The sequence below is a fragment of the Myodes glareolus genome, chromosome 2 (assembly GCF_982192425.1).
Source record: "Myodes glareolus chromosome 2, mMyoGla1.1, whole genome shotgun sequence".
NCBI lineage: Eukaryota > Metazoa > Chordata > Mammalia > Rodentia > Cricetidae > Myodes > Myodes glareolus.
Window position 1 is genome coordinate 125,300,249 of NC_142027.1, and position 21,527 is coordinate 125,321,775.

Consider the following 21,527-nt stretch of genomic DNA (forward strand, 5'->3'; position numbering starts at 1 on the left):
TGATGGGCATTGCTTTGCTTTTAAAAAGTTTTATGTATGAGTGTTTGCCTGTGTAAGTGTGTGTGCTGCATGTGTGCCTGGTGCCCAGAGAGGTGGAACTGAGTTTCTTGGGACTGGAGTTAGTGATGGTTATGAGCCGTATGTAGGTACTGGGAACTCAATCTGGATTCTCTACAAGAGTAGCTGGTGCTCTTAACTACAGAGTCCTTTCTCTAGCTCCAGTTTTGTTTTTATCTATCTATCTATCTATCTATCTATCTATCTATCTATCTATCATCTATCTATCTATCTATCTATCTATTTATGAGGCAGGGTCCCTCTACATATCTCTGGCTTCCTGAAACTTGATATATAGACCAGGCTATCCTCAAACTCACAAATACACCTGCTCCTTAGTTCAGGGACTAAAGACCTTTTGTTTTTATGTGTATCTGCCACATGTGTGTGGTACCCAGGAATCAGGTGTAAGTCCATGGAATTGGAGTTACAGACAGTTGTGAGTTACCCTACTTAGGTTATAGGAGCGAAAATCAGGTTGCAAGTGTCCATAACTGCTAAGCCATGTCTCCTCTCTCTCTCTCTCCACATGGTTTCAATGTGCACTTCTCTGATTGTGAATTAAGCTTAATAGCTTCTGGGTACCAAACTTGGGTCTTTAAAAGAACATAAGTGCTCTTACCAGCTGCAGTCTACAGCCCTGTCCCTTCTGTGTGCTCACTGGATACACAGGCTTATTTAGTCACTATCTGTAGTGTTTGGTGCACCCACCTACACATCTTATATTGGTTTTTGTTATTTTTGCCATGCAAAGCATTTTTCCTTTACATAGTAATTTTTTTTTTTAATTTCAAGTGATTTTGAGTCAATTGGAAAGCTTCTCCTACACAGGTTAAGAAATCCACTCCTTTCCTCTTATGTTTACTCAGTGAGCCATCTGGAGTCTTTCTTCATGCACGCTGTAAATTACCGGTCTAACTTTGACTTTCCAGAATGGCTCTGCAGCTACTCCTTTAAACTTTTACAATTATAGCCTGCCTTTGCCCAGGTTTCTGGTGTCTCCTTGCCATGTTAGAAACTTGGCATATTTGTGCCAGTGTCTGAACTTGCTGTGGTTGACTCTTGTCTCATACTGCCACTTCCTCAGTGGCTTCTCGTTTGGTGGCCTAATGGCTTTTTGCAGACTTATTGTACTTTTGAACATTTACTTGTAATTTAAATTTTAGTAACAACTCACCCATCTCCATAAAAAACACCTGTTGGTATCTGAGCTATTTTACACTTCTCTTAAGCAAAGCGCTGTTATGCTGTTCACTTATCCACCTGTAACCAAGCGATGGTTTTTTGTTTTTTCGAAACAGGGTTTCTCTGTAGCTTTAGAGTCTATCCTGGAACTCTCTCTGTAGACCAGGCTGGCTGGCCTCGAACTCAGAGATCCTGTGCCTCTCAAGTGCTGGAATTAAAGGTATGTGCCACCACTGCCAGGCTACGCCATCACCGCCAGCACCGCCTGGCCCAAGTGATGTTTTTCTCTTTAAGCTCACTTGTGTCTTTGAGGTTGTTTTAGAATTCAGAATTTAAAGCTATTTTTATTTTTTCTTGAGACAGGGTCTCATGTTGCCCAGATTTGTCTCAAATTTCCTTTGCAGTTGATGGACCTCTTAGCTCTATTTCCCAAGGGCTGGAATGCACCACCACACTCAGTTTGTTCCCGTGGAAGGTGGTGTAGTGAAGACAAGGTCTCACTGTGTAGCCCAGATGAAAACTCCCAACCCTCATGCCTCAGCCTTCTGAGTGCTAGGACAGTGGATAGCACATGTAGCTTCTCATAGGGTTCTGAGTATCTACCGTTATGTTTTCCTGGCTGGGAATGGAGCACATGCTCGTAATTCCACACTTGTGAGGGTGAGGCAGGAAGATCATGAGTTCCAGGGATTCTGTCTCTAAATAAAGGGTAAAAAGGGGGGAGTGGGTAATAGCTCAGTTGATAGAGTGCTTGCTTAGGATGCCCTGGGTTGTGTGTTTGATCAGCAGTACTGTATGGGCCACATGTGGTGGTGCACATACTGCTCTGAGGCCAGCTTGGGTTACATGACTGTTGCCTTTTTTTTTTTTTTTTTCTTTTTCAAGGCAGGATTTCTCTGTAGCCTTGGAGCCTCTGGAACTCACTGGAACTCTGGAACCAGGCTGGCCTCAAACTCAGAGACCCACCTGCCTCTGCCTCCCGACTGTTGGGATTAAAAGCATGTGCCACCACTGCCTGGCAATGTTTTTTCTATTAATGTGCACTGACTGCAAACATTTATGTGCACAGCTGTGTGTTCTGTACGTTGACTTTGTCTACTTTGCTGAGTTGTCTTCTTGCTCTTATGTTCCCCCAGCATAGTCACATCAGACAGAAATGGCCTGATTGCCCTGTGCTCCTGAGTTGCAGCCAGAGGCAGGCATCCTGTTTTTTCCCTATCCCAGAAGATGTGGTCAAGTACTGCTTTCTTTATGTGTGTGTAGTGTCCATAAAGGACAGAAGATGTTGGCTACCCAGTAGCTAGAGTTACAGGGAGTTGTGAGACTGTCCAGCATGGGTTCTGGGAACTGAAATTAGGTTCTATGAAAGAAGCAAACTCTTCTAACTGCTGAGCCATCTCTCCAGTCCCTTGTACTGTTTCTGTTCATGCCTCTGTGCCTCACATACTTGTGACCCAGGGCCAGGAGTCTCACCCAGGTCTCTGGCACACTAGCAGACTGTTCTACCACTGAGCCCAGATGGCCTTCTTTCCTGTGTGTGTGCATGGTTCTTGCCTGATGTAGGGAGGCTATCGTTTTTGTTTTTTGTGGTTTTTTTTGAGACAGGGTCTCTGTAGCTCTTCGTTGTCCCAGAAATTACTCTGTAGACCAGGTTGGCCTTGAACTCGAGGTCCACCTGCCTCTGCCTCTTGAGTGCTGGGATTAAAGGTGCGCACTACTCCCTGGCAACCAGCCAAAGATTTTAAGTCCAGGCAGACATCAAGAATAAGGGCAGGTGGCAGACAGCACTCAGCTCAAGCCTGAAGCAATGTCAGGCAATACTCAAACACCAAGATAAGAATTTTGCAGCCTCGGAGGGTAGAGTGAACATTACTGAGAGCTACTGCATGGGCCAAACACACAACAGAAGAGGCTTCTTGGGTCACCTCTAGTCTTAGGACCTTGGTCAATCAATAGAGATTGCTTCCAGTTGAGCTCAAAGCAATTGCTGCTCTTGAACAGGTGATCACAGATTTCACTGCAGAAACAGCACAGATGCACTCTAGTTCCAAAGGCCATGGTGTGAAATGGTTTTCACAGGGCTAAGCATCAGGTTGTCACTTAGTCTTTTCCTTTCAGGAGCTTTCTGCCATGGCCAGAGTCTGACACCTTCATCCATTCTTAGGCTTGTCATCCCTTTCCATTTCCCAAGCCAGGCAGTCAAGATTTTAGCCCACCTGGCTGCTAATACCAGCTGTGCAGCCTGATTTCATCAGTACCTACCTGTGTGCTGGGGTTCTAGGGTTTAGTCCATGGTAGGGCTATTCTGCTCACCACAGCTAAGCTGGGGCTAACTAGAATGAGGTCAGAAGCTGCTGCTGTCACCCCTGCAGAAGGCACCTTCTCTCCAGCTTGTCTCTTATGGTTTTTGCTATGGTGGCTGCTTCAAGCATGGGGCTCATTTCTGGGAGGTGCTGAGGTCCAAAACTTAAGACAGGGTGGGAAGGAGCATGAGGAGAGTCCTTAAGTACAAACAGGTCTGTGACAGAGAAGAGATCAAGCCATCTAAGCATCAGCAACACTAAGGCTCTTTCAACAGAGCAGCAGGGCCTGGGTGGGGGCAGGGTAGGTATGGAGTCAGGAGGGGAGGGACACAGCTAGTCCCCTCCTTTGCCTTTCTCAGTCATGGTGGACAGTTTTGTAGCTCCAGGGAAGATCACAGTGGACTACCATTCCTAAAGGTCCTGTCTTGGGATAATGATGTCAGAAGAGGCTCTCAATCTTGATGAGTTCAGTTGATAATGGTGTCCATGATTCATCATCATCAAAGACAGTGGCAACACCTGACCTCATTTTCAAAGGCTTGCCTGGAGCCTTCAGTGAACAGGCTTTGTCTTCAGAATAAACTGTACGCTTTTCTTTTTCCTTCCAGTTTTCCTGCATGTTCTTTGGAGCAGTTTCTTCTGAGCAGCAAGAACACGCCAGCCACCCCTTGGACAGCTTAGCAATAGCAAGTGACAGTGAAGAGGACATGAGTGGATGAGTATCCACAGCTCAGCGATAGCTGCACTGGGTGCTGGGCCCTGGCTCCTTGAAGGCCAAGGGAGAATGGAGCAGGAATTGGCCCTGGCTTTTTTAGAGGCGGTGTCTTTGCTCTTTCCAGTATCAGGGTGCACTACAAATCTATTGTGCCACTTGGGGACAGAGCCGGCGGCACAGGAATGAACATATCAGGGTTCTGAGACACCACTGTTTATCCTGCAGCCTTGACATGTCCTCTGCTGGTTCCTAAAGGGCTTTCCTCAGCATTGGGGTGGGTGTGGGGCTCTCAGGAGCCCCTACGACTCTTCTGTATGTGCCTGCAGACAACAGTCATGTAGTCCCTTCTTATGCGATGACCTGGCAGTTTCTGTTCATTGTTCTTTTTTTTTTTTCAGACTAAAAAAAGTTGTGAATAAAGATATATACAGTTAGCCTTTCACTTTGCGGTCATTTTATATATTACACAATTTCATTTCCCAACCTCCATTTGCTTTGGTTCCTGCACAGTATGCAGTGGGATACAGAAAGCATGTAGTGAAGCCAAGTCTGAGTCATCACCACATGCAGCAGCCTGAGCTCAGGCTGCAGTGGAGTGAGGGAACTGGGAAACAAATGCCTGTCCATTGCTCCTCTCAGGTAATCAGGCTCTGTACCTGCACAAACACAATGTTATACAACATCTTACAGTGTCTGACTCTCTTTCCCCAAACCTGTTAGGTTAATTACAAGCCCACAAAGGAGTTTTTGGTAATACTGCTAAATCCTGGGAAAACCATCAAACCATAAGGAAACATCAACCAGCAGGCCACTGTACTTTAGACTCTGAGAAACTGGAAGTGCCGCCTAAGTGGATTAGCGTGCTTTAAAAGTGTGAGCAGATTCTAGCTGAAACCAGAGTGATTTGGCTCTTGTAGCTTAGCAATGAGTCACAGCTGCCCACAGTAACCTAATAAAAACCCAACGTTATCCCAAAATGTTCCTCTGTGAATGAAAATGGGCTTTCACTAAGCTTTTTGTGGAAACTGGCAATGCCCACCTATCACAGTTCTGTCCTCTCTGTTGTAGGCTGAGGGTTTATGAATCTCATGTTTACCCTGATGACATTCCTATCTGACGCAGGTGGCTGCAGAGCAACTCTGTAGTCTCCCTGCTGAACGAGGCCTGGGTTCATCCAAAGCACCTTGGTCAGCATAGCCTGAGTGCAGCACTGGTCTGTACAAGACAGTGACACTGTCACACGTGTCACACTCGAAGCACTTAGGGCTCTGAGATACTAGCAGGGCACCATCAAGGCGTGTGTGTGTGTGTCCCCGTGTTGTGTGGTTCTGGGATAGAATCCACGCCTTGCACGCAGGAGGTCAGTGCTCTGCCACCAACCCCCGGCCCTCACAGCAGCATGCTTTGGTAGCTTCACTCAGTACTGTTTGGAAGGCACAATGCCACAGCTGAAAAAAGCTTCTAATTTACACTCAATTGCCAGTTCATTTTGGTAAATTTTTGGGGAAGATAAGTAACTGTTGATTAACAACCACACCTGCTCAAATGGTAAAGCACAAAAGACACAGCTCTGAAGTGCTGGCTCACTGTTAGGTAGACCAAAAGGCTTGGGGTTGAGAGCGAGACAGAGACGACGACAATGCCGCGGACTGGCGTCTTATTCCCTGACCATTCAAACCAAAGGAGTGGCAGTTAGTATAAATACTATATTTATTAAATATCTTTACAGTTTATTTAAATGTATTTACAGAACTATTCCTGCATAAGTTATATTTCAGACATCGATTCAGGTCATTGCCTTTTGTAGGACAAACAATGATAGTCTCAACAGAAAACACAGCTTATTAGTATACAAGGATTCAGATTTGCTTCATCACTTAGTCGCCTTTGCCACAAACTACCTGCTAACAGTTACATTTGACATGGACACTGCTTTAGTTGAGAAATTCAATTTTGTGATAAATTTACTTTTTGAAAGAAATAGAATCCAAATGTCTTCTGTTTCATATTTTGTTTTATAAGCAGGTTTTTTTTTCTTAGTATCACAATTTTTTTTTTTTAACACAAAACTGTGACAGTCTCCAGAGAGAAACTGTTCTAACTTTGCCGAAGATAGCTGGTGGACAGTGACAAGGAGCCATGAACCTACCCAAAAGTATAAACATGTACAGACAGCCCTACCCAATCCTGCTGGCCACCTCCACAACACTCACCAGGAGGGCAGCCCTGTGAGGTCTCGCTGCCTCCTCTATTCAAAACAAGGACAGCAGCAGAAAAGGGCACTCTCCTGCCTCAGAAAGCTCATACTCAGTCTCTACTCCAGACACAGCCCAACCCAGAAACGCACACTTGGAATGGATTCTCTGTGAGTTAGTAACCTACCAACCCAGTCAAGCTCATACAGTAACTCAGGACAAATAACTTGTTCTCGCCCTCATTTCTTTCAATTTTTAAGAGCCTAGGGACTCTAGCTATTTCACCTCCATTTGGTAATCTTATTTATTTCTTGTGCGCAGGCAGCTTAAGTTCATAGGAAGAAATAAGGTTCTGATATGTTTAGAGTGCACATTTTTAAAACAGAACAAAATAAAAATTTCAAGCATGTGATAAAAATAGTGATTTTTTATAATACAGTATTGCTTTATAAATATAGATGGAAAAGCTATAAACTTTACTGGTCTTTGGTGCATCCAGAGAGGGATAAATAATTTGCCATTTGTAAATTAAAACCCAAATTTCTCTTTTGTTATAAAAGTTCATTCCGTGAGACAAATATGAGTGCTTACATTGCTTGATTTAAAATACAATGCACGCACACACCAGGTTCCAAAGAGGACCTGGTGAGGGGTGTGTGGCAGAGCCCCTGGCCAATGGGGAGTGCGAGGGAGCACTCCTCCACCTGGCGTCCGACAGCCATAACATTAAGTGTGTAAGAAAAAGGACAGGGGCGAAGCAAATGGAATATGTAATGTCACTAGTCCATGCGCCAGGCCCAGAGTAATTTTCAGTCTGAATCTCAATGCTGCCCATGGTGCCCAGTGCACTACAGCAGCCACACTGTCCGTTTCTAACAACCACTACTCAGAAAGTGAGTTGACTAAGTAAGCTGTAGAAAATACACCAATCTACCTTTAGAAAAGACTGCTTGATGGGCTAAGTAAGAGCAGAAAAATGCCAGTGACTTGACCAGCTCTGCTCCTAGCAGGAATTAAATGTTGGCATTGGAAAATTAATGCAAAAATATATCCAGATTGTAAGGCTACAATACATCTGACCAGAAACTAATTATAAACCACAGAAAAGAGTTGAAGTAGTCAGTCCTAGGGCCACACACCCCGTCTGGATACAACTTTACTGTTCTAAACACAGACACTGCCAAGAGTTTGTGCAAAATAAATACTCACCAGTGCCCCTCATGCTCCGTCATCAACAGAGCATGGCATCTCTTTATCTCAGTCTCCCTCCATACCCGGCCCCTGTATCTCCTCACCAAAGAACTCAGTGTTGTCAGGTTAGGGTAGTTAAGGCATTCTGACATGTAATTAAAGGTGATTCAAAATAGGAATCTAACATTATGCCAATTTAGGAATAGTAGATAAATTACTGAACAGCTTACAAATGAGTAACTCATTCTTATAAACGAAATGCCTGTTACAAGCATGATGCACTGAGATACAGCAATGACATGTACATGGTACATGGTAAACAATTTAAATAAAACAAGAGACAGCTACTCAAATATACAAACTCACAGACAAAATCTTTTAAAAACAAGTTGAGGTAACCTCAAACACAAGTTCAATGCAGTAACCAGGGAGCCAGTGTCTCCTGCAGAGGAAGGGCTGTGCGGCTGCTCACGTGCTCTTCACACCAACATCACCTGACTTACACAGAAAACACGGCTTTAATTTAAGGGCTTCTAAGTATATATGGTTTTCTACCACCAAGTTAAAGAAGGAAAAGAACGGACCCAAAAATATATCTTTACAGCAGTCAATTGTACATAAACCTTAAAAGTAAGTTTGCGCTCGCGGGTAATGGGGAAGTCTGAGAAGGAACGTCACCTACTGCAAATGGCTATTGGAACTGTAAACATTAAGCTGGACTCAGAACCCCATACTCAGCTGGGGTCACTGCGAACGTCAGGTCATCACTAGCTTTCCTGTGGATTCCATGTGCTGCAGCCACCACGCTGTCACCTTGAGGACACAGCACAGTTGGGGCATGCTCTAAAGGTGTGAGGCTCCTGAGGGACGGAAGGAGCGAGGCTGTCCACAGTCAACCCCATGCCAAGCTGCAACTGCATACTTTTGCCTGGCCGGGAAGGCCTGTGGCATTCTCACAGGCAGCACAGAAGACTTCGGCTGCAGCGTTTGATTCTCAGGCTTTGAGGAGATTTGCAATTTTGCGTTACATTTCTGGGAATAGATTTTGGTAGTCTCCTTCCTCCGTCCCTCCTTGGGCCAGGCCTCGAGCCTGTGACCTGAAAAACCAATAACTGCCATAGCTTCAATCACAGGAGCACAATTAAGCATTTTTTTAAAAAGCACAAAATATCTGCATCCAAAGAATGAAAATTTTCTTCCAATTTGTCACCAAAACTGTAAGCTGCTAGGGTTGAGATGTCAGAACCCAGCACAGGTTTGGAGCAGGATGTGAACTCCTGGGAAACAGGAGTTTATACAGAAAACACAAAGCCATGGCAGGTCCAGCAGACTGCGCCCGTGGTCACGAGCTCCTCCTGGGAGGGTTGTGTGTTTTCCAGTATGACGTCATTATTTACTGTCTGTTGGATGTTAGCATCCCTTTAACACACTGAAATTCTGAATTCACTTTACCAACATTACTTATTTTCAAAACTTCAACTGCTTTTGAAAGGTAAAAGGCTTTGAAAATCTCCGGGAGAAGGGAGCAGTCACCTAGTTTCTCTTGGTGGTCACCAGCAGGTTCCGGGCTAGTGGATGACAATAGTGGTTCTCAACAAGACTCTCAATGGGTCTCAAACAAGGGCCAGGCATCCGGCATTGGCCACTGAGATCAGTGGCAAAGAAATGTGGTCCTGCCAGCAGGATCAGCACACATGGCAGGGAAAAATGGGGCGACAAGGGAAAGGCAGGAGTTGCCAACGTGGCCAATCAGTCCGTGTACTCAGCCACTATTGAGAGGAGGACAGTGATATCATCTGGTTTTCCACCTAAAACACAAATGGAACTTATCAGTATATGTGTAGGAAGTCAACCAAAGTTGTGGCTCAGGTAGTACTGTAGACACAAGTGCTCATCTTTCAGTGGATCTGGTTTGTAAGTGCATGAGAGTGGAGAAACAGTTAAAAGCTGTAAGCTCTGGGTTTGGGAGATTGGGAGTTCAAGGTCGTTTTCACCTACAGAGAGTTCAAGCCCAGACTATGTTACAGGAAACCATCCCCCAACGCTAAAATAAAAACAAATAAGGTAGTTAAACACCACCAAGAAGTCAGGGCATGGTTCTGCATACCTATAATTTCAGAACTTGGTAGGTTGAGGCAGGTGGATCATCACTTATTTGAGGCCAGTTTGAGCTATCTAAGATCTTGTTTCAAAGAAACTAACTCAAAAAAGTGACTTAACTGACGCTTAAAACCACAGCCTCAAACCCACCTGCTGCTTCCCCATGATGGCTGTGCAGATGGCCACACCCCGCATCGGCTGCAGTGACGGTCTGTAGGGTAGCTCCAGCTAGAACTCACAGGAGCACTATCCTAATCTGGACAACCATGCCCACTGTGTGGAAACTAGGAATAACCTGTGTTCTAACGTGCCAAGCAGCTATGGCATGCGCTTTTCTCTATCCTAACATTTCCTGAGCTCAGATGTACTCTGCATGTCATAATAATATTACACTAGCAACAGCTGGGCAGCCCCACACTTCTGATGCCAACATCATCAGAATCAGCTGAGGTTGGCTTAATTCCCCAGTCACATCATGAAGTGGATTGGAAAACATCAGAGTTGAGGGCAATGTCATATAACTTCCCTTTGCAGGTTGCTGTTACGGTAGTTTGGATCAGGCACTTGAGGGGCAGAACATTAAGCTTCTGGGAATATGGCCCGGGGTGATCAGATCAGTGGTAGAGTAAAGGCTTCAGGTTCTATATGTCTCTCATTCAGTCAAGGTCAGTTCTGAAGGGCACCTCAGAGGAGAAGCGAGCTACACATTGGCTGCTACCCTCCTGATCCTGCTGTGAGAGGAAGGATACTTAAACACTCTCACCTGGAGCTCAGAACCTTCCAAGGAATGCTTACCTCTCACATTCAATCCATTGTCACATGCAAACTGTGCAAAAGGTGACATATAATTTGGGTCATAGGCCAGCTCATGTGCCTGCTCAGCAATGCTTCTTGCAGTCCGCTGTATACTCTCGTAATTTGAATTCTAAAACGAAAGGACAGAGTTATTTTTACCACAATGCCTCGTGTGAGTTCTGCAGGAGAACACTTCGTGCAGACAGCACTGTAAAGCAGAACATCTACCTGAACATTTCCCCCCTTGTGCTGAAGTTTTATTCTAGTTAGAGAAGACATGGAGAGAACCAGGAACAAGTCCATTATGGTCCTGATCCATAAGAAAGCCCTTTGTTGAAATGGTTCCAGATCTTCAATTTAGATTTTCATTTTTGGTTTTCCATTAAAAAATTTTTAGGTATTCTTACTAAAATAGGATGATCTAAAAAGGTGGGTTCTGGCCACATTTTCAGGATGCTGCAGAAGTCCCCATGTTTGGTAACACACCTTAGCCAGCTATATTTGCTTTCCAAGAAAGGGCAGCTTGGTGTGGGCTGTGCTGGGAATGCCTTTCAGGCTTTGCATCACCACAAAGAGGCTTGCTTTGCTGTGTGTTCTTTGGCCATGCCCTATTCTAGCTGCTTCCATTCACCTACAAAATGGACACAGGAGGGCAAGGACCCCACTCAGACCCGACTTCAAAGGTTCTGAATCTTTCCGTCTAAATATCTACCACCAGAGGGCCAGGGCAGCTGGAGATATGGCTCCAGAGGTTCCGAGCACTGGCTGCTCTTGCAGGGGACCAAGGCTTAATTTCTAGTACCCAAATGACCACTCAGTTCTAGTGAGCCCAGCACTCTCTTCTTGCCTCCCCAGGTATCAGGCAAACAGTCATACACATAAGATAAAAACAATAATTGTATAGAGGAACTAAAATGAAAACCAAACAGGTCCATGCTTCCATACCACCTTACAGAGGCTCCCGATCATATATTCCTTTATCCCAGAGGCTCACCTCTAGACTGTAAACCTGGGGCAGAGGTGGAGAGGGGGATGGGGGCAGGGACTGCATACTTTCTACTCACCAGGTCAGGCACAGCATTAGGACTCTTCTTGTGGTTTTGGTGACTCTTCCCTGTCACCCTGAAGGACAAGATCTTTCCTATTTCCCATTTTACAGGCAAGGGAACTACTTACTGCTTGGGCAGTAGAAGAGACACCCCAAGCCAGAATGGTGAGGGACTGCCTTAGAAGGGCTAGGTCTGTCAGTCAGTACTTGTACTAGCCCAAGAGTCTCTGGGAGCCTAGCCTCTGGCATCCCCACTTTCTGTGGAAGATGCCAAATTTCCCTCAGCTGCAGCTCGGGTCACACCTAGGCCCCTGCCTCCTGGACTGCCTTCTGGTTAACTGCTTCCTAACCTTCCAGCCTCAGCAGTTTCTGGTATATGGTAAAAATAAAAGGAGAGCTGGGCAGTGGTGGTGCACACCTTTAAACCCAGCACTCACAGAAGCAGAGGCAGGAGGATCTCTGTGAATTCCAGGCCAGCCTGGTCTATAAAGCAAGTTCCAGGACAGCCAGAGATACACAGAGAAATCCTGTCTCAAAAAACAAACAAACAAAAGAATAAAAAGAGAGAAGGACAAGCAAATGCATAAAACACCAAGAAAAATGCTAGTGAGGACACCCTCCCATTCTGCCTGAGCCCCCCTATGCAGCAGGGGTTTAGGGGTTTTCCTCCAGTTCTCTTCCGAATGTTCTCGTTTATAATTGCCTGGAATATTACATCCATTATTTCCCTGAAGGACTATTCAAAAAAATCGTCCTTTCCAAACCAAGAGACAATTCAAGGAACTCAATAAAAACTTGGCAGTGTAGAGACCACAGCTCCCAGGATCTACACACACATCAGGCTCCAAGTTCATTACCTTCAGTTTCTTCAGCTCCTGAAGGATCATATAATCAGGCATGTTGTCAAAGAGCCCATCTGTTGCCGTCAGGATGATATCTCCTAACTGGACGTCAAAAGACGTGCTATCAGCAGCGTCCGGGCTGTGGCAAGGACAGAAGAGGGAGAGCAAGGTGAAGGTAGCCCTGTAGACATGGGTCCATGGTCCTACTACCAGAATTTTACAATGTAATGAGGCTTTTAAAATGGCACCCACTAAAACAAAGTTGGGCCAGTGAGATGGCTCAGCAGGTAAGGGTGACCACCATCAAGCCTATTGATTAGTTCTCCATCCAAAGGACCTACATATCAAAGCAACAGAACCTACTCCTTCAGGTGTCCTGTGACCTCCACACTCATGCCATGGCATGACCCCATCCTACAACATAGTCATAGTAAGAAAAATGAGCTGAAAGTCCATTTCAATGTCTCGAGGCTTCAAGCCATCAGTAAAGCTGAGTCTGGGCAGTCAGACCAGTCGTGTCACAGGCTCAAGAGGGATCCTGATCTGACTTCTCCTTTCCAGCCTGCAGCCTCAGAGCAAGGCTTTCCTCCTCACCATTGTACCCCCTGGTTCTCAGGAGGCTGGGTCCCCATGGAGAACAGGAGCCCCCTGGAGGAATGACTACTCGGGGACACCTAGAGAGGCTTTGGCACAGTTAAGGACTGTTTGAGTATGCCTGGCATGTGGGCTTCAGGAAACATGTTAAGTGACTCACTGCAAAAATAGAATAACCCTCTCAATTGAGAGGAAACCTTTAATATGTTGTTAAACAGCAAAGGCAGGAATATGTGGTAGATACAGCTCCTTTTGTGAGAAGGGAAAAGACATGTGTGGAATCATCTAAGCTCAGAGCACCAATCTAGAGAGAACCTAACCTCAGAGCCTGCCAAATGATGTGAAGCTGCAGCAGGGGCAGAGGGAGATGGCTTTTTTTTTTTTTAATAATTTATCTTATTTTAGATACATTGGTGTTTTGCCTGCAGGCATGTCTGTATGGGGGAACCAGATCCCCTGGAACTGGAGTTTCAGACAGTTGGAAACTGTCATGTGGTTGCTGGGAATTGAACCCAGGTCCTCTGAAGAGCAGTCAGTGTTCTTAACCACTGATCCATCTCTCCAGTCTCTGACTGCTTGTTTTTTTTAAAAAAAGATTTATTTATTTATTATATATACAATATTCTGCCTGCATGTATCCCTGTGGGCCAGAAGAGGGCATCAGACCTCATTACAGATGGTTGTGAGTCACCATGTGGTTGCTGGGAATTGAACTCAGGACCTCTCGAAGAGCAGCCAGTGCTCTTATCCTCTGAGCCATCTCACCAGCCCTGACTGCTTGTTTTTTGAGTAACTTTGTTTGTTTTGTTTTGGAGAGAACGTCTCAACATGCAGCCCAGGTTGGCCTTCAACTCATAATTCTCCTGCCTCACCCTCCTGGGTGCTGGGATGACAGGTGTGTGCCACTGGGTACAACTTTTAAAGGAAGAGATGGGAGGTTTTTTTTGTTTTGTTTTGTTTTTTCTAACAAAGCCTGAAGGAAACAGATCTAACAACGGGGGAGATGCAGGAAGGAGTTCACAGCCCCATAAGGCTGGCTCTCAGTCATTCCTGAGGCCACCTTCACTGCTTCCCAGGCTGAAAAGGCAAGCAGAGGCATCTAATTGTCTGCTTAAACTTGCGGTGAAAAGAGAAGGAAGACCTTAGACACTAACCGACAAGGCCAAAGCCAAAGCAGCCAGGTACCCCACATTTGGCTAAGTGGTAAGAGAGAAACACAAAATCAGTCCTGTCATTTCTAAGGATCTGCACTGTGCCCTGAGCAAACTCCTGGCTCAGCTTCGCATGGCCAAGGGAAGGAGGCAGCAGCACACATTTATAGATAAGAGTGGCAACTGAGGACATACAGCAGAAGAGAAAGCCACCATCATATTGGTGGAAACTGGGTTAGTTCCTTCTGGAAAAATCAAGACAAACACACAAGACTCCGGCCTGCTGTCTTTGCAAGCGTGTCAGGTTCTAGAAGTGCAGATTAATGACCAGGTTGGCACGGGGGCTCTGTTTTATGCTGAGGTTTTTCTTTCCCCACGAGTGGCCTTTGCCATTCTGCCTGTGAGAGCCTCGCTCTCATTGGACAGTCCGTGCTCTGCTAACACTCCCACCCACGAGCTTGGTGTTCTGCCAGCTGCAGCTCTGCCCATTCTGACTGAACACACTGTGCTGCTGGAAACTCTCAACTGCACTGAAACACAAGTCACAGTCACATGCTGGCGAGCTGGGCTCCACGGGCAGCCACCTCCACCTCACATCAGGCCAGCAAAGTGCCTCTAGCCGTCCTGTCCCAAATCTTGCTTGCGGATCTGGTACTCATAGATGCCAAAACAGGCAGCAGCCAATCCGGAAAATAAAGTACCACAATCCGGAAGCTGTCAGTTGAGCTTGGTATCCACTGAGGCTTTCACTCCAAATGGCTCTAGCTATTATGCATTACAGTCCATTTGTTAACACAAGAGAGCTGATTCAGCAAGATGGCTCAGGGATGGCACCTGCTGCCAAACTGACATCCAAGATTGATCCCAGGACCCCACATGCTGGAAGGAGAGAACTAACCTACACACCTGTGCCATGACACATACACCACCTCCAAACTCACAAAATGAATATATTTTAAAAATACAATAAAATGTCTTCTCAGATGCTCTTCTAACTCAGGCAACCAGCCTGATCTGAAAGCTCAAAATACTTCCTTCTCCAGAGTCAGCATCGACACTTGCATGTTTTTGTTTTTGAGACAGGGTTTCATGTAGCTTTGTGCCCTGTTCTGGAAGTAGCCTCAAATTCACAGAGATCCACCTACCTTTGCCTCCCAAGTGCTGGGATTAAAGGTGTGTGCCACCACCACCCAGCCAATACTTGCATGTTTTAAGGCAGAGTCTTGCTATATATAGCCCAGGCTGGCGTCAAACTGGTAATCCTCCTGCTTTACCCTCCTGAATGCCAGGATTACAAGTGCAAGTCTACCCAGCAAGCAGACTATTTAAATAGACAACACCAAATACTAATAATATGACACCTCAGTCCAAAATCAAAGATGGCAGAAATGCCTGTTTCATTTTAGCTGGGCTTTAAGATCTGGCTCACTAAGAGATAATAGGTAGAAAAGGAAAAAAGCATTTGCTAGGAGTTTCTTCACAAAAAAACCACTGGGAGTTACTGGTGAGCATCCTGTAGCCCATAAGGTGGCCAAGTCTTAGCCTTACTCTATTCTACAAAAAGAGCAACTAAAACTTAATTTTAAAGAGTTCCAGTCATTTTGAAAGTTCCTGGAAGTATAAAAATAAACTAAGAGTCATTAGCAATCAGCAAGAAAGAGAACACCTAGTGACCCCATTACGGACAGAATCAGGCCTGGACACTTCACTTCTGTTGGGTGTGTGTATGAAGAGCACCTTTGAGAGGAGAAGTTTTTCTGACAGATAAGACCCGCCTGTGCTCCCCAGCAATGTATGAAAATCTGCACAGGCAGAGGAGGCCTCTGAGCAACTCAACTCCTAGTGCAGTTAACACATCCTGCACTCAGTGTGCTGCTGGCATGAAAATACAACAGACACAAAGCTGAATGCCTCTGTACAACCCTTTCATGTGATGATATGTTTAGAACAACTTGGCTCAGCTGTGAAAGTCAGTTTACTCTAACCCAAAGTTGCAAAGGCTCCACTAGCTGGTCCTGTGAACGGGCGATTTCTCACAGGAAAAGTGCCTATCCTCAAGAGGACAGAGGGGACTGTGGGGAAGCTACATCTTGCTCCAGGGAAGGGCTGCAAGATTACCTGTCACTCAGGACAACCCCTTCAGCCTCAGGGGGAGCGATGGAGAGCTGGAATGGAGTGTTGAAGTAATGCTGCTGTTCATCAGATCGGTGCACGACTTCGCCGCCCCGGACCACGAGGAAGCCCGAGTCACCCAGGTTCGCTGTGTGCAAGCGGTGGCTACTTCTGTCCAGTACCACAATGCAGGCTGTGCTGCTACCTACAAACAAAATGGGCATCCGCTCACCGTCTCCCCTGGGCTGCTGCCAATCATCGCTCAAGTCCAGGGAGCAGCTTGTTTACATAAGACCACCCTCTTTTGCCCCACGCCCAAGAACTACGGCAATAGCCTAAGCAGGGCTGATGTGCTGAGGACAATGGGTGTGGCAAAGTGGGCCACTGAGCCACACACTCTTCCTCCTTCCTTCCTTCCACCTTCAAAAGCTCCATCCAAAACAGATTACTGTGTTTTAATACTTAATTATTGGAACAAGGGTACCGCACCCAACACTATTCTTTATTTAGTCAGGGGAGCAAGACTTCACTAAACTTACTAACATTTAACCATAAACATAACCAGTCTTCTAAACCAGACTGCCGTCTGCTGAAGCCATAAAGCATTTTCTGGAGACTGATGACTCACAGTGAGGACACAAGTGGCTTGCAGACCAACCTGCTCATTTTCCAGAGACTGCACAAGGCCCACAGTCTCTGGCCAGACTGACTGCAGCAAAAACTGCACCTGTTTCCACCAGAAGAATATGCAGCACACCAAAGAACAAATGGAACATGCCTGTGTATATGGAAAAACACCGACAGTTGGTTCTCTCAGGTTATCAACAAGAACCATAAGAAGCTAGCGCAGGGCTGGCCAGAGTGCTGGAAACCCACTTACCCTTACTCTGGGGAGGCACTGAGTAAAATGAATCTAGGAGTCACAGCTCTGAAAACTTACATATTGTCTACCTGAAAAGACTCGTGTAAGAAAACAATAAAAAATGCAAGACTGAAAGAAAAAAAACACTGCTCAAGAGCCAGAGAACCAGGAGCGAGCCGTATGTCTCTCCTGTGCCACTAGGGCAGGCAGGCAGCTTAGTGGCAGAGGTGCAGCTAGCACAAGCACAGCCCTGCACTCTGTCTCCGCCACAGAAATAGGTAAGGACTGTCACAAACACTCAGTGGTACGAACAGTGGTCAGTCTATCTGCATTTGAACCCCAGCTCTGCCACTTTCAAGCTCTGTGATCCAGCTTCCTTGTTCACAGAAACAGGACCAAGAGTAGTATACCTCTCACAGAGAAATCCATGAGGTAAAACCAGTTAAATCATGGCAAACCCTAAAAGTGTGGCTATTTAATGACAGCCATTAGGAAAGTATTAAAGAATACACTTGAAAAGGGAAGATAAATGAAGTAAGATTAAAAGCTAGTATTTGGGGATTGGAGAGATGTTCAGTGGTTAAGAGCACTGGCTTCTCTTTCAGAGGACCCAGGTTCAATTCCCAGCACTCACATGGTAGCTCATGACCATCTGGAACTCCTATTCACACACACATACACATAAGTAAATAAATTCAATTAAAAAAACAGTATTGCTTGAGAAGTAGCTCAGCAGCTGGTCTAGCATTCTCTGAGCATGCACCAAGTTCTGGGTTTAGTCAATAGCACCATACAAACCAGATATGGGGCACACAACTTAGTCCCAACACTCACTTGGGAGGTAAAGGCATGAAGTTCAGAAAATGTCATCCTCAGCCACATACTGAGTCTGAGGCTAGCCTGGGCTGCGTAAGACCCTATCTTTTTAGGGGAAAAAATAAACAAAGCCACTCAGTCTGAGTTTCTTCTCAGCCAGATGTGGAGAGAATTCCTATGTGCCTGCCTCACCAGGTGTGAAAACAGAGCACACTCAAAATGGCGTGCTACTATCCTGTGCACAGACACATGAGGGGAAAATAGAAACATGGAGACTAGTATTCAGTTTTCTTGGTGGGATTCTGGCTATTTTTATTTTGTCTCAATTAAAATGTGTAATTTCACTGGGCGGTGATAGAACGAGCACGCCTTTAATCCCAGCACTTGGAAGGCAGAGGCAGGTGGATCTCTGTGAGTTTGAGGTCAGCATGGTCTATAAGAGCTAGTTCCAGGACAGGCTCCAAAGCTACAGAGAAACCCTGTCTCCAAAAACAAAAACAAACAAACAAAAAAGTGTAATTTAATGTAAAGAATTAATATGGACTCTTTCATCATTGATGGTCAGCAATTCAGCTTCCTTGTTATCTGAAGCAGACTGATTAATAGTGACCTTAACAGCCCTGCAGTGCCTACGAGAAAGAAAATGTGGGTGCTGCAACCAGCTGAAGGGTTGTCAGAACCTGCTCCGTGGCCTTTAGTATAGCCAGCTTCCTTCCTAAAAGCCTCCAACTACTCATCATTACAACATGGCCACACAAAAGATCTTCTGGACGCTGACAGAATTAAATCTTGAGAGTGAGAAACAACACAGCCCTGGAGCTGTTCCTCGGGAAACACCCCTAATGACTCACTGTGAAAACCTCAGGCCACCATTTATTTCATGCCCCTATGGAATCAGCATGGCCCTTCTGAGTGATGGGGCTTTCACAGCCAGAGCAGGAACAATGACTAACGGCATGTGCAACCTGGCAGCTTCTGTTCCTCCCCTCTTCAAGTGACTGCCAAGAGCACAGGGCTCAGCTCCCATGTGGGAGAGCAGGTGTTGAAGATGAAGAGTAGGATGTTCAGGAGACTGACCCACATCAGCAGGTACCTGGACAACTCTCTCAGGTTAAATCTCTCAGCCAACTATAATATAATCTTACTAGGTCTGACCACTTAGCTTCATTTCTTTTGTGGTGCTGGGGACTAAATAGCTTTGTGCATGCTAGACCTATGCTCTATCACTGTGTTAGAGCCCCTCCCAATTTTTTTTTTTTTAAACTAGGACTCACAGTATAATCCTGGCTGGCCTGAAACTTGTCCTGGCTGCTCTCAAACTCAGAGATCCATCTATTTCTACCACCCAAGTGCTAGAATAAAAGGCATGAGCTGCCATGGGCAGCAACCCTTCAGATTCTTAAGAACTTACTGTTGTATTTAAGGGTTTCTGAGGACCATTACATCAACAATAAAGGCTTGTCCTTTAGAGTAGATTTACTTTGTACATTTTTTAACAATTGCTGGATAAGAAAGCAAAAAGGCAAGCTGGGTAGATGGCTCAGTAGTTAAGAGCACCCAGTTCTTCCAGAGAGCCTAAATTCCATCCCCAGAACCCATAGAGTGGCTTACAACACCTGGCCTCCACAAGGACCAACACAGGACACATTCACAGAGATACACACATAAAAGCAACAAAATAACTTAAAAATCAAAGCAAGTCTACGACTGCACTTAACCAAGGTTCAGTCAATTCAGCAGTCAGCCAGATCTGTTCCAGTTTAGTTGCAAATGCCATGGAGGTGTGTGGGTTAGGACAGGGAGGTATGCATACACAAACATGGCAACAAAGGATTATTCCAGTGGATTTTAGAAGAAATAGTAATCCCAATACTATAAATAAACCTCAAACATGTCCTTAAATTTATTTATTACTATCTCCAAGTTACATAGGGTGAGAAGGAAATAAAATGTACAAGAAAAATAAATTAACCCCCCTCGCAAACTCAAACCTTTTAGGCAACGAAAAAGAACATTCTGTGCTGTAACTGGCTGCCCTATGTCCAAGTAAATAGCAGGGCTGGGGAGATGGATGATGTCCACTCCCAGGGACATGCTGGAAACTGCCTAGGTGACTCTTTCCAATCACAGGTTAAATGTTTTCTCCACAGCCCTACAGCTCTGACAGAGGTACTAGGATGGAATCTAGAATGTCCCATTGACCCAAGAATAGCCTCTGAGCACATCAAGAGGAGCAGGGGGCCAGCCCAGTAAAGGCCCGGTCAACCTGCACCCCAGCTCCAGGACCTGAATGCTGGAGCGAGAAGCTACTCCAGGTTATCCTCTGACCTCCACACATGCGCTGTGGAACACATGACCCCACACACTAACTAACTAACTAACTAACTAACTAAATAAATAAAATGTAGTGATAAAAAGGGGGCGAGGGACTGCTGAGATGGCTCGGCAGGTAAAGTATCTGCTGCCAAGGCTGATCACCTGAGTTTGATCCACATGGAGGAAGGAAAAGATGGACTCCCTTGGGTAGCTTTCTGACCCCACCACACATACTTCTACTAATAAAATAAAAACTTTAAGAGGAAGTTAGAAAAGCAGCACCAATGCTGAATTCAAGAGAATTTACAGCAGGAGGAAGACAAAACTGTTTACAGAAAATTGAAGAGGGAAAAGAACCTCTGTGAAAAGGGTTCAAACCCAAGGCATGGGACAGCTTACACCACTACTCTCTTTAAATGTAGGTGTGAGCAAGGGAGGCCTCTGGTAACCAGAAAGGTTCTGGCAACTAAGAATGCCAGGCATGGTGGTGTACACCTTTAATCCCAGCACTGGGGAAGCAGTGGTAGCAAAGCTCTTTGAGTTAGAGGCCAACCTGGATTATTGGTAAAATCTTGTTTGTTTAGCCATTAGTGGGTGCTGTGAGAAGGCACAATCATCTACTTACCCAGCAAAGGTACTTTGTTTTGCAGCAATTCACAGTAGCTCGCGGTGAGAATCCCAACAGGATTGCTAGGAATGAAGCGTCCTTCTTTTACTAACCGCTCACATGTTCGCATTAAAGTCCCTGAGAACTGAGATGGGTCCACACCATAGTCTCTCCATCCTCCAACACCATCTGCAACTCCTGAGGAAGAAAAAAGTACTCTTAAAACCATTGCCATTGACTGAGAACGTAGCTCAGTGGCAGAGCTCCTACCTTAGAAGTACAAAGCCCTAAATTCAGTGCCTAGTACTGCCAAAAATAGCCAGAAACCACTGCTGCCAACTTCCCAGCAACCCTTATTCCACCTCTCTCTCTCTCATACAGCTGCAGCCTTATTCAGGAGCACCACTGCACAAACTAACACCTCTGTTCAACACCCTCTATCATCCTCTTATCATTTGGTCTTTCATATATTCATAAACAGCTGGATGTGGGGGTGCACACCTTTAAACCCAGCAAAGGCAGGTAGATCTCTGTGAGTGTGAGGCCATCCTGATCTACATAGTGAGTTTCAGGGCAGCCAGGGCTACAAAACAGAGACCCTGTTTCAAAAAACAAAACCAACAGCAAGTAAGAAATCA

The 21,527-nt window shown here is 45.5% G+C and overlaps 2 protein-coding genes across 4 annotated transcripts in view; one reads left to right on the forward strand and one right to left on the reverse strand.

Moving 5' to 3' along the window:
• Rad9b (RAD9 checkpoint clamp component B) overlaps window positions 1-4,694 on the forward strand; it is a 33,778-nt gene extending 29,084 nt beyond the window's left edge. For both annotated transcript variants that reach the window (XM_048447373.3, XM_048447374.3), the window contains one exon: window positions 4,154-4,694. In XM_048447373.3, the coding sequence (XP_048303330.1) occupies window positions 4,154-4,264 (111 nt within the window). In that variant the 3' untranslated portion in view covers window positions 4,265-4,694. The remainder of the gene's footprint in view (window positions 1-4,153) is intronic.
• A 1,258-nt stretch (window positions 4,695-5,952) lies between these two features.
• The window catches only part of Pptc7 (protein phosphatase targeting COQ7), a 37,709-nt gene continuing 22,134 nt past the window's right edge, over window positions 5,953-21,527 (reverse strand). For both annotated transcript variants that reach the window (XM_048447375.3, XM_048447377.3), the window contains exons 2-6: window positions 20,908-21,087; window positions 16,295-16,493; window positions 12,447-12,570; window positions 10,542-10,671; window positions 5,953-9,454 (exon numbers count right to left, since the gene is read on the reverse strand). In XM_048447375.3, the coding sequence (XP_048303332.1) occupies window positions 9,396-9,454; window positions 10,542-10,671; window positions 12,447-12,570; window positions 16,295-16,493; window positions 20,908-21,087 (692 nt within the window). In that variant the 3' untranslated portion in view covers window positions 5,953-9,395. The remainder of the gene's footprint in view (window positions 9,455-10,541; window positions 10,672-12,446; window positions 12,571-16,294; window positions 16,494-20,907; window positions 21,088-21,527) is intronic.